This window comes from Myotis myotis, unplaced genomic scaffold (genome assembly GCF_014108235.1).
Source record: "Myotis myotis isolate mMyoMyo1 unplaced genomic scaffold, mMyoMyo1.p scaffold_m19_p_6, whole genome shotgun sequence".
Classification (NCBI taxonomy): domain Eukaryota; kingdom Metazoa; phylum Chordata; class Mammalia; order Chiroptera; family Vespertilionidae; genus Myotis; species Myotis myotis.
In genome coordinates, this window is record NW_023416368.1 from 92,724,616 (window position 1) to 92,738,420 (window position 13,805).

General features: G+C 37.0%; 1 protein-coding gene across 9 annotated transcripts in view; it reads right to left on the reverse strand.

The window, feature by feature from the left end:
- KCTD9 (potassium channel tetramerization domain containing 9) overlaps positions 1-13,805 on the reverse strand; it is a 46,176-nt gene that overhangs the window by 30,642 nt on the left and 1,729 nt on the right. For 2 of the 9 annotated variants that reach the window (XM_036314691.1, XM_036314685.1), the window contains exons 2-5: positions 6,717-6,891; positions 5,674-5,775; positions 3,766-3,887; positions 712-755 (exon numbers count right to left, since the gene is read on the reverse strand). In XM_036314691.1, coding sequence (XP_036170584.1) covers positions 712-755; positions 3,766-3,887; positions 5,674-5,775; positions 6,717-6,891 — 443 coding nt within the window. Of the gene's footprint in view, positions 1-711; positions 756-3,765; positions 3,888-5,673; positions 5,776-6,716; positions 6,892-13,805 lie in introns of those variants that run through there. The other 7 variants (XM_036314686.1, XM_036314687.1, XM_036314689.1 and 4 more) reach the window with 7 other exon arrangements.

The window sequence follows — 13,805 nt, forward strand, 5'->3', positions numbered from 1 at the left end:
ACAGAAGATCAGAAAAAATTTTTGCTGCCAAGTAGAGACGGAGAAGAGTATACACTTACTTCTAAGTGGGCAACTACCAGTACCATGATCCTGAGATCTACCTCCACTCACCAAGTACAATTACTGTGATGGCTTAAAAAACATACTTAAATTTTCAGGGTTTAATTGAGTGGAGCTAAATATATCAACTATTTGCTAAGAATATTTACTGTATTTAAGCCTTATACAACTGTAGAAGCTTTCTTCTGAATCAAAGGGTAATGTGTATATGTGCAAGTGTATGACACCAAGCAATTTTTGACTGATCGTATTTGACCACTATGAAGGATTGTCAAACATTACTTATGCAGCAATACATCCTTAAAAATATGTAATATAAAACTTATAGAAATTGTAACAACTACTATGAAAGAAAATTTCAAAACAATTATAATTTCTAAAACCAAAAGTACCGTATAATTTCATATTTAATGAATGTGTACACATCCAGAGCATTTTAAAGGCACGTAAAAGATAAGGTACCTATACTAAATATGATCATACAATTCAAATTAAACATTTACTTAACACACATACCCAATGCAGAATCAAAACAGGTATGAAGATTTGAATCCTACCACAAAATATTTTTTAATGTTAAGCCATGTTAAACATGTAATCTCATCTTTTTTATTTTGACAGACAAAATTGGCTTTCAAGGAAGTCACTTACCAATGAATGGCTCTCCTTCACACACAAACAAAACATCATCATCCCTGAGGGAAATAAAAATTTGAAAAGGTACCATCAAAATCCAGAAATCACATGAATTATCTGTTTAATACAGAACTGTTCCTTAGAATTATGTAGAAGACAGGTTTGCAAATTGGACTATGTAAATTTCCAGTGCTTTCTTTGTTAAATACCCTCTACACACACACTTAACTATCCTTGGATTTAAACTCAAGTAAGATCCAGAACATGAAAGTACTTTTGAAATGGAAAACAAGTCAACAAAACAAAACTTACTAGATAATTATATAGATTATTATTAATTAAGCTTTCTTATCAATTGAAGAATGTACTGTTATGTTTAAAGGATATGATTAAAGCCCTAGCCAATTCTTCTTTTTTTACTTTAATTCTGTAATACTAAATAAATTACTGGAGTTTTCTTCCATATCATCAGCTGCTTTGTGCTTTGGAAAGGAAAATAAATTTTTGTATTAAATTTAGGAAGAATATATGAAAGTAACTGCTGTAAACACTCGCCTACTCTACACCCACCACACCCCCAAATGTAAATGACTGCACATAATCTGAAGTCCTGGATTATCAGTGATATCCTCCTCTCCTGCCCCAACCCATCCCACTATTACTATAATAAGTAAGTTGCCGGATTGTTCTGTGACCCACAAATTATTAAACAGGTATATATTTTATAGTTCGGAAGGCTTATGACCCTCTATGTTGCAGAAATTTTTATTTCCTATAAAACATCACAGGAACACACTGAATTTTTCTTATAAATGAAGTCTTTTTAAGAAATAATTCAACAGTTTGACTCATTTATGCATAAAAACGGAAAGAATATGGAAGATAGATATTGAAAAACTAAAAATTCCTCCTATTTTATTTGGATTTTAAATACGTATCTTTTAAATTTATAACTATTTCTACTTGTTCACAAGGCCAGTTAACTTTTTAAGACTAGTATGAAAATTTGTTTTCTTCTCTTTAACAAAAATCAGCTAGCAACTGTATGGCCTAGATAGTTATTTTCTCAGATGTTTAGTTTTTTTAATTTATAAAATGAAGGGACTAGAAGTTATGAACTTCAAAGGCAGTATATTATACTGAAAAGTCATTATGACCTAAATTTAAATGAAAATTAAGCTTTGTATACTATTACAATGTAGAGCATATTCTTTTAACTCCATCAATTTTCTTTGAATCTTCACCCGAGGATATGAGGATATGCTTACTGACTTTAGAGAAACGGGAAGAGAGAGAGAGAGAGAGAGAGACAGAGAGAAAGAGACAGAGAGAGAGAGACAGAGAGACAGAGAGAAACATCAATGTGACAGAGAGAACATCAATTGGGTGCCTTCAATATGTGCCCCGGCTGGGGATTAAACCCAAAACCTAGGTATGTGCCCAGGCCAGGAACTGAACCCACAACCTTTTAGTGTATGGGACAATGCTCCACACTGGCCAGGGCTCACTCCATCAATTTTTTTTAAAAACCCCATTATTTGCCAGTGAAATGAGATAAAGTGGGCAAAGCAAATACAACATAACTGGCACATTGTCAGTAATTTGTATTCCCTTTCTGTATTTGTTAAGCCTCAAAATTCTATGATCCTATGAGGATGGATGAGGTAAACTAGATACTTGTTTTAAAGAGATAATTCTGCCTGGGATATTTAAAAAACTGAATCAAGCCCTAGCTGGTTTGGCTCAGTGGATAGAGCATCGGTCTGTGGACTGAAGGGTCCCAGGTTCGATTCTGTCAAGGCCACATGCCTGGGTTGCAGGCTCGATCCCCAGTGTGGGGTGTGCAGGAGGCAGCCGATCAATGATTGTCTCTCATCATTGATGTTTTTTCTCTCTCTCTCTCTCCTTTCCTCTCTGAAATCAATAAAGATATATTTAATATATTTAATAAAAAGAAAAAAAAAACTGAACCCCAAAACAAACCACTATTGTGACAGATCATTGATGAGTTAACTCTGCTTAGCAAGTTTCCACCAAAGTAGTGAGTATTTATAATCCTATATAATAAAAGCCTAATATGCTAAGTGTCTGGTTGTCTGGTCACCCATTCAACCAATCAAAGCGTAATATGCTAATGATATGCTAAGGTCGTTTAACCGCTCACTATGATGTACACTGACCACCAGGGGGCAGACACTCTGACCAGTAGGTTAGCTTGCTGCTGGGGTCCGGCTGATCGGGACTGAGCGAGATGGGCTGGACACACCCTGGAGCCCTCCCGTGGTCCCTCTCTGGCCCTGATCATGCACCGGTTGGGTCCCTTTGCCTGGCCCGTACCCTCTCACAATCCCGGACCCCTCAGGGGATGTCGGAGAGCCAGTTTTGGCCCAATCCCACAGGCCAGGCCAAGGGACCCCACTGGTGCATGAATTCATACACCAGCTTCTAGTTTATAAATATTTGTAATATTTATAAAATTCAAAGCATTCTTAGGAAATCAATTGAACAATAAGCAGAGGCACATAAAATTAAAGAGATCAATTAGATTTCTTTTTTACTTTAGTATGTTTTTTTGTTGATAATAGAGAGGCAGAGAGAGGGAGAGATAAAAACATCAATGATGAGAATCATTGATTGGCTGCCTCCTGCATGCCTCCTACTGGGGATGGAGCCTGCAATCCAGGCATGTGACCGTGACTGGAATCGAACCCTGGACACTTCAGACCGCAGGCTGATACTCTATCCACTAAGCCAAACCAGCTAGGGCAGATTTCTAACATTAAAAAATGCATGTCTTATTAGAGTCATTTCTAGTGCCATAAAGAAATTCCTCATAACCATATATGAACTATGCAGAGAGACTATTAATATATTGGAATGTACTGAGGAGTTTTTATCTGATCAATACACCCTAAGTTCAAATGATTTAAATTCCAAAGAGCAAATAGTAGGCAATCACTTGCCAAAATCTTACTCTTTAGCAGTGATTAAACCATTGTGTCAGGGAACTAGCATAGCACCGAGAAGCTCAGAGCTCAGAGTGGAAAGTTTATGAAAAGTGATATTTACCTGATCAAAGCAATATCATCAATCAGTCCACCTTTCCCATTATACACACTAGTGGCTTTTATGCCAAGTTTACTGCTGGCCACTGAGAGTAAATCAGATAAAGTTCCATATACAGCAACCACCTGTAAAACACACCAGATTAATTTGAACAATTTGCATAATGAATTTCATCACTCATAAATCATGAAGTATCACACTATAAACTGGATTAAAATGAGATTATCATGTAAAAGAAGATTTTGAAAGGTTCTTGAGTGTTCCTTTCTCTTCTATGACAAATATTTACTGAGTGCCTAATATGGCTGAAATCTAAAACTAGAGAATCAGAAATTGTCTGACTAAAAGCAAACTACAACCTTAAGGTATGTTAAATAGTGCTCCAGTTATGCTGCCTGTCGACTTGAGACAAATTATTTAACCTCTTTATGCTTCTGTTGCTTTACATAGAAAAGAAAATTGTCGCACCTACATCAGAAGGTTGAAATGAGCTAATGCATAGTTAAGAGCTCAACAAAGTGCTTAGACCTATTAAATCTTTATAGTGTTTTTACATTATTCTTTTGCTATAGAAATGGTTTATTTAAAAAACTAGAGGCCCAATGCACGAAATTCGTGCAAGGGACTCCGAGGACCCAGGCGGCTGCCACCTCGCCCCAGGGCCCTCGCAGCCCGGCTTTGTCCAAAGGTTGTTAGGAATGTCATCCAGAATGTTGTTTGGCCATCTGGTCTAATTAGCATATTACCTTCTTATTATTATAGATAGGAATGATTTATTGCTGTTTATTATAACATTTATTACATCAATTACCATATGAAAGGTAACAACTTCCCACCTCATTTAATTCCTCAATAACTACTTATTTTATAAAAGCCAGACTTTAGCGAACATTCTAAATACAGCAAGCAGCTGGGTTTGATCTGTCCAGCAGAACTGATCTGTCCTGCGTTCAATCAGGCAGTCTGATGTGTGTGTGAGGTATATGCAATTGCTTAGGTAGGGGGTTGAAAATCTCTACATGAAGTGAATTTCTTGCTCCAGTCCTAATTGTAACTATGGATTCCCAGCAGCTGAGTTGTATAGTTGTACCCTTATCAGTTAGGATTTCTGAATGTTATGAATAAAAAGCAGGCAAGGAGCTGAACATGAAGCATTTATAGCCAATTGACTTCCCACAGGATATTGGATAAACATGCCATATGAAACGAGAACCGGGCTGGGCCTTTGCTCGCCAGTGACTGGAGTATATTAGGCACTGAATTTTTAGTTAAATAAGTGAAGTTAATAGCTGGGTATGGAGGGAGTTGTTTGCTAATCTAGCAGCATGCAATCTTTCAATAGCGGAGTACTCAGATTCCAACTGTTTCCTCTTGTATCATAAGGATAAAAAACCAGATAATTGTTCCAAGTATTTGGGGGAAGGGTTGTAGGCAAGCACAATTTAAAGGGGACTAAGTGAATTATTAAAATAATGCACAACCCAATGGATAAATAGCATGTGGTATATACATACAGTGGAATATTATTCAGCCATACAAATAATGATACTACAATATGGGTGAATCTGGCAAACATTATACTAAGTGAAATAAACCAGACAATAAAAGGACAAACATTGTGTGATTCCACTTATATGAGGTAATTAGAACAGGCAAATTCACAGAGACAAAGTAGAATAAAGGTTACCAGGGCAGAGTGGGAAATGGAGAGTCACTGCTTAATCAATAGAGTTTCTGTTTGGGATGATGAAAAAGATTTGGAAATATAGAGTGGCGAGGTTATATACATTGTGAATGTACATAATACTAATGAATTGTACACTTAAAAATGGCTAAAATGTTAACTTTAATATTCTATTTTTTCCACAATAAAAAATAATAATCCAAAACACTTGCAAAGAGCAGACACACCATAAATGAAAGCTTGAATAAAATGTGTCCCTCACATTTCCTATCATTTTTCACATCTGTAACAGAGCCTGGAAATCTCACCTTTATGACAGATACATGTTCCTGGGAGAAAAGGAAGAGAAATAAACCGCATAAGGCATGTGTACAGGGTGTGAAGAGAGAAAACAGAAAAAATAATTTAAAAATGCAAAGGAGCAAGAGATTGACCAAAGGAAATGCAAACCAACTTTTACAGTATGGAAAGTGCTATGGGTGGCAAGTAAGAAAACCCCCCTTTTCAACATTAACATCCTCGTCTCCGCTGCTATACTAAGAATTTTCTAGATAGGTCTTTCTCCTTCTCCACTTTTTACTACTGCTTCGTGTACATCTCTACATGGCTTTATTTAGCCTGACACTATCCCCTCCTAACCCTAACATCAACTTTCTCTTTAAGCATTTCTTTTCCCTTCTCTCTCAACTGGTCATACCATAAAATGGATGCAAATTTCATGCATCTGTGTATATAAAGCACTGTATTTAATTTAAATAGTAGAACCTACATTTTATATGACTTTTTAAAAAATACTAAATTAAATTGTTTTCTACTTCCATATGATTTTTTTTTCCTGTAGGTCAGTTGTATCCTAATGAAAATAAGGACCACCCACCTGCTCTAAAAATTTAGAAGCCACTAGTTACAAGAAGCTATTTAAATTTTAACCTATTAAAATTAATTAAAAGTTAAAATTCAGTTCATCTGTCACACTAGCCCTTCCTTCCCAAGAAACTCCAATTCCTTTCCCTCTCTAGCCTCTCCTCACCCGATTCCTTTTGGTTTTTAATATTTAAATGTTTACATTCATTTCTGTATTTCTGTGCTCAAAAGCCACAGTAGCTAGTGGTTACCATGTTGAATAGCACGGGTATGGAATATTTCCACCATCACAGTTGGATAGTGCTGTTCCAAAGAGCAGAGGAAAATTAAGAATAAAGAAATATCTATTTTAATTCTGTTAGGCTTGACCATGCCATAGCAATGCATAGCAACAAAGTGATAGAACCTGTTTATATTGGAGGGTTGAGGGGCTGCCTTCTTTCCTTTCTTCCCCATTGAAGTCAAATTTGATTATAAGACAGGAAAAAGCCATGTATAGAGTCATGCAATTCTCAGGGCAATCAAAGCACAATAGGAGTCTCCTTGTAGGTTGCAAAAATACTACTACAACATGGGTGAATCTGGAAAACATTATGCTAAGTGAAATGAACCAGACGATAAAAGGACAAACACTGTATGATTTCAATCCAGTTTAACTTTTACTTCATTATCACTTTAATCAACCCTCATTTACTTTAAACACAATTTATCATTTGACTAACATATTTTTCTGATCTGACTTTCTGTCTAGACTGTAAAGGTTTGACTAAAAAGTTTTTATGCATTCTTTGAATACAGGTAACCAACTATCCTCTGGGATGCTGATGAGCAGCACTCAAGTTTAGCCAAAGTGCTACCCTCCTCTTTGAAGCCAGAAAAATAACCACAGCCAGTTTAAAAAGAAGGATCCACTAGATTAAATGTTACACTACCAGGCTTATAGTAAGCCTTTGACAAATATTTAAATGGTGGATGAAATTTTCATTGCTTTCAGAGTGTTGAACTGGGACATGCCTTTTTGTGTGTGTGTTATATTTATCTGTCTTTTCCACTGACATTAAATTGAAACACAAAGTATATAGTATATATGCAATTCTAAAGTGATATTCATAAAATTACTGAAAGTGGCTGTCTTTGGATAATGGAATTATGGTAGACTTATTTTCTTATGAACTTTTGCTTTGTTTTCCAGATCTGTTACAATGAACTTGTGTTACTGATTTAATAAAGGACAAAAGTTATAATTTATTTGAGGTTGCCATTGCTCTAGATCAGGGCTGGGGGACCCTTTTTCTGCCAAGGGCTATGTGGATATTTATAACATCATTCTTGGGCCATACAAAATTATTAACTTAAATATTAGCCTGCTATATTTGGTCAAACATTTAATTAACTCACCCCTAATGCCTTGGCTGAATCAGATCAAATGATTTCAAGGGACCCAAGGGCCAGACGTTCCCTACCTTGCACTTGCTTTAGAAATAAAAATTATTTTTTTGCAGTTGACAATCTAGCAATTGACAATTTCCTTTAAATAAAATAAGCAGAGGGCCATCAACTAGAGAAAATGAAATTTAAGTTAATGCAAATAATAATTCTGTAAATTTGAAAATGCCCCTTAAATTGGACTAATATACCTGTTTTTCACTTGGAGGGGATTTTTGGCTTTTTTTTTTTTTTTTAACTAGATCACTTTAGTTTGACTTTTTTTTTTCTAATACTTTTATTGATTTCAGAGAGGAAGGGAGAGGGGGAGAAAGATAAAAACTTCAATGATGAGAATCACTGATTGGCTGCCTCCTGCACGCCCCCCATTGGGGATTGAGCCTGCAACCTGGCATGTGCCTTGACCAGGAATCAAACTGTGACCTCCTGTTATATAGGTCGGTGCTCAAACCACTGAGCAATGCTGGCTGGGCTAGTGTGGCTCTTGAGCATACTAATACTAACAAATTATATTGAATTTTATAAAACTTATATTCTAAAGCTCTTTCATATAAATGAATCAGAATATCAGATTTAAAAATAGTCTGTTTAAAAAAGATTCAAACAGACTAGTACATGACGTATTTTTCTTTATATAACAACTAAGTTTATTATATACTAAGTTTACTTCGGTCCTCACACAGTGGCTGAGCATTTGTAAAATGGTCATGATCATAATGGTTATTTGCTTCACGTGCATTATACTCCCCAGTGGGGACCTGAAATTTCCATGTCGCTTTACTAACTTAGGCACTATACCAGGGGTCCTCAAACTACGGCCCGCGGGCCACATGCAAATACAAATATTGTATTTGTTCCCGTTTTGTTTTTTTACTTCAAAATAAGGTATGTGCAGTGTGCATAGGAATTTGTTCATAGTTTTTTTTTAAACTATAGTCTGGCCCTCCAACCGTCTGAGGGACAGTGAACTGGCCCCCTGTTTAAAAAGTTTGAGGACCCCTGCACTATACTATACCTAGAATGAAAGCACTCTTTGGAGTAAATTGAGAAACACATCTGTTAAAGTTTATGACCACTATAATATACTGCTATTTAACTTAATCGTTTCTAAATTTCAGGTCCTATGATGAGTGAAAGCTATCTATCAATTGAGAAAATAAATGGTATATTATGCACAGCAGGACTTTTCAGTTTAATGTAAGTTTTAAATTTGCCTTTAAATACCATTTTCAAATTGTAATCTATGTTAATAAAATTCAAAAGTTAAAACCTGCACATGTATTTAAAACATTTTTTATATCCCCACAATATCTATTACATAATACACAATCGATATAAATACTTGTTTAATTTATGCAGGCCAATTTAAATTACTGCAAATAATCAATTACAATGACTAACTTAATGTAGAGCTCAACTTACTCTACTTACATATTTAGTTGAATACATTTAAAAAATTAAAATGAATTTGTTCCTAAAAAAGATGACATTAACTCTAGACCAGGGGTGGGCAAACTTTTTGACTCGAGGGCCACAATGGGTTCTTAAACTGGACCGGAGGGCTGGAACAAAAGCATGGATGGAGTGTTTGTGTGAACTAATATAAATTCAAAGTAAACATCATTACATAAAAGGGTACGGTCTTTTTTTTTTTAGTTTTATTCATTTCAAACGGGCCGAATCCAGCCCGAGGGCCGTAGTTTGCCCACGGCTGCTCTAGACCAAAAAGGCAAATACTAAAATATTAAAAATTAAAAAGTCTGAAAACACCAAGTGTTGAAGAGGATGTGGATCAATGGGAAGGTTTAGTCAATGCTGGTGGGACATAAATTAATGCAATGACATTGAAAAATAATTTGGCACTATTTTGTAAAATTAAAATATTCACACACCCTAACACCCAATAATTACAACTTAAATATATAGAAGCCACGGTTCTCAAATGTGTAGTTCCTAGACAGGCAGCTGGAACTAAGGGAATATGTTAGCAACTCAAATCCTAGTCCCACCCCAGACCTACTAACACTGAAACTTTGGGGGCCCAATGTGTTTTCGCAGTTGCTCCAGGTAATTCCAATGCATGCTATAAAGTCTGTGAACCATGGCCCTAGAAAAATGCTTGCATGTGTATCAAGATACATACATATGTATATACATATGTGTATATATATATACACATATATTTATATTTATATATTTATATATACACACACACTTGTGTGTGTATATATGCATATTCATGGAGCACTGTTATTTTAATATCAAACTATAAAGAAAATAAACAATTCAAATGTCCATTGATAGGATAATGGATAAACTGTGATAGTATATTTAAATATTTATATTTATACAAAGAAGTAAGAATGAATAAACTACCACTATGTGGGACACTATTGATGGAATCTTAGAAATATTATATTAATAGCCAAGTCCAAAAAGACTACATGCAATGAGATACCAAATTAGGATATATTTCACAAAAATGACAAACACAGAATATATAGTTTAGTTACACATACATAAGTGACAAAACTATTAAAAAAGCATGGAAAAAAGAAATACAAAATTCATGAAAATGGGATAGGCAGGGGGAAAGGAAAGTGGATGAACACATTAAGTTATTGGTAATAAGCTATTTCTTGGGTTGTGTGGCAAGCTTACTGAAATTTGTTATGCTAATGGCTTTTTAATTTTATGCATATTAATATTCTTTATTATATTCTTTTATAGGTACCAAGTATATTTTAAAACTGTTTAACTTGAAGAGCAAGCCCTCACAAGGTTCTTATTAGATATTTAGATTTCAATAAGCAAAAGTTCACATAGATTTTCACCTGCCTTTAACTCTAACAATATAATGGGTTCAAATCTGGATATATAATATCAACAACATATTTCTGACTAATAGCAAAGCCGGAAGAAAACAGTACTTCCTGGACCAAGACTATAAACATCAGTAGAGAATTAAGTTCTATTTCATATCCCACTAAGTCTGCAGCCTGGCAAGGTGCCTCAATACAAAGACGGCACTCTATTAGTGTCGGCTGAATGACTAAGGTATCCAAAAGGACTATGCTTTGCACAGCTCATGACTGAATATTCTGAACTTATGTTCAAGAGATGCAGAAACTGAATTGACACCAGGTTGCTCAGAAGGCACTTGCTATGCTCAGGCATCTGAGTCCTCATTTCAATTTTCTTAACACCAGCTATTAGATGGAATAATAAAAAGAGAACAATGGGAATTCTGAGCATATGGAGAAAGGATGAAAGGCAATTTTAAAAAATTCAAATTCAAAGAATATGATTTTCTAAACAACATGAGGACTTTTATTGACTGCAGTAAATATCTCCTAAATATTTATCAATAAATTTAGTGAAATTTTGCCAAATACCAAATTGACTTTAAACATGAAAAAAAGAAGTTAAAGAAAAAAATTCTGAAATGGTTTATTTTCATGTGCTGGCAAATATTTTTAAATGTCTTGCTAATTGGGATGATCTCATCCTATCATTGGCTAATATTTCAAAGAAAAATTGTACAAATTAAGGACGCACTTATTGTTAATAGCAGTTAATAAAATTTCAAACAGACTTCTTTAAAATCTGGCACTTTTTGACTTCTCAGATCCAAAGAGATCCACCATTAAAAAAATCTCATAATTCATATTAGGAGAAGGGGCAGCGCTACCATTTTCCCATTATTTATTCTTGCAGGATTATACTGTCTTCAACCCGCCGATTCTTTGAAGAAATCTTTTAAAGCCACTTGGCATTGTGGTGAGGGTTAATTTAGAGAAAAAAATGGATAACATGGATCTTAACCTGGGACTTGGTAGCTTCCATACATCACAACATGACAAAGAGAACCAACCCAGTGAAGCTGCCCACCTGAACACACTCCCTTCTCTCAGAAGACTTGGGATCAACAGACACATTGGGTGGTAGAAAGCATCTGTGTCTTTCCAGAATGGGAAAAAAAAAAAGCTGTAACATTATTTTATGTTTTTAAGTAAAAACCATAATCTTAAACTCCACTGGATCCTCTTGTGCAGCCTGTGGTGTGGCATCTCACTGTGGAAAGCACTGTTTTAGAGAATACACAGTCCACCCTTCCACATCAAAACGTTCACTAGTTACACTTTATTGTTTATTCACTAACTACAGGCCCGGTGCACGAAATTCGTGCAAGGGGCTCAGCCCTCGCAGCTGTGGCTTCCTCCGGAAGGATGTTAGGAAGGTCGTTCGGCTGTTCGGTCTAATTAGCATATTATGCTTTTATTATTATAGATTACACAGAAAAGTCATGATGACCATATTTTGTTCCCTGCAGTGACTCTATACCTTCCAACCCCAGGATTCATAGCCCTGTCTGGCAACTGCTGAATAAGCTTCATAGGATATTAATTTATTTGAAAAAACAGCAACACTGACATTCTGATGAGCAGGAAACAAAAATACAAGCTACAAATAAAAAGATAATGGAAGTGACACAGATGTTCCAACTGGTGGATGGGAAAATCAAACTCTATTTTGTAGTCATGCTTTTTCCCCAGCATGTTCTTTATGAACATCATGTCATTATTATACCATCCTGGCTAAATACAGTCCCTTTATATATGCAAAAATGCAGGCTGTTATGTATTATTCTGCTCTTTTGTCAAATAAAAGAATTCTAATAGATTTATTTTTAATCAGCTGAAGGGAGAGGAGAGGAAACACTGACAACTTTGGCATAGAATGTTTCCCAGTTGAGCAATAAGGATTATGGCATGACATTTTAAATATTGACTCATACTAGTATTTTTCAATTTGTATTTTTATGATCTTTTTAATATAAACATTGATCTTTAGTTATTTGAGATGTGTTTTTCAAATCTTCTGAGATTCTCTAGCAAAATATTTTTAAAGCAAATAAAATTTAAATCCAAAAATCTAATGGAGTCAAATCTGGACAGCTTAAAAAATGTATCCTATCTAATAAAAGAGAAACATGGTAATTAGCCGTACGGCCGCTACCCTTCCCATTGGCTACTCTGTGAGATATGCAAATTAACTGCCAACCAAGATGGCGGCCGGCAGCCAGGCAGCTGACGCGAACAGGGAGGCTTGCTTGCTTCAGTGATGGAGGAAGCCAAGCTTCCCCGCCTGCCTTGCCGGCCTCTCAGCTGCACTCTAAGCAACATTGTAACAAATATAGAAGCTAAACAAAACCCCAGCAGGACCGCAACATTGTTTCAAATACAGAAGGTAAACAAAGGCCAGAAACCTGCTTTCAGCAGCAGAGGTCTCACAGCTGGAGCCGAGCCTCAGAGCTAAAGCTGGCACAGAATTTAAAAAAAAAGGAATAAAGGACAGGTTGGGAGCTTCAGTCACCCACCAGCCTGAAAATGGCCCTCAGCCCCTCACCCAGGCTGGCCAGGCACCCCAGTGGGGACCCCCACCCTAATGGGGGTGTGACCAGATGCAAACAGCCATCATCCCCTCATCCAGGCTGGCCAGGCACCCAAGCGGGACCCCCACTCTGATCCAGGACACCCTTCAGGGCAAACCAGCCGGCCCCCACCCATGCACCAGGCTTCTATCCTATATAGTAAAAGGGTAATATGCCTCCCAGCACCGGGATCAGCGTGACAGGGGGCAGCGCCCAAACCCCCTGATTGCCCTGCAGCTCTGTGTGTGACAGGGGGCGGGGCCACAGGGGGGAGCTCCTCAACCCCCTGATCGGCCCTGCTCTGTGCATGACAGGGGGGAGCTCCCCAACCCCCTGATGGGCTCTGCTCTGTGCATGACAGGGGGGAGCTCCCCAACCCCATGATGGGCCCTGCTCTGTGCGAGGCAGGGGGTGGTGCTGCAACCTCCCCATTGACCCTGCCTTGAGTGTGACGGGGGCGGTGGCCTAACCCCCCAATCGGCCGTACCCTTAGCGTGACTGAGGGTGGCATCGCAACCTCCCAATCCGCCCTGCTCTGTGCATGACAGGGGGCGGCGCCCCCAACTTCCCAATGGGTCCTGCTCTGAGCCCGACCAGGGGCTGCACCTAGGGATT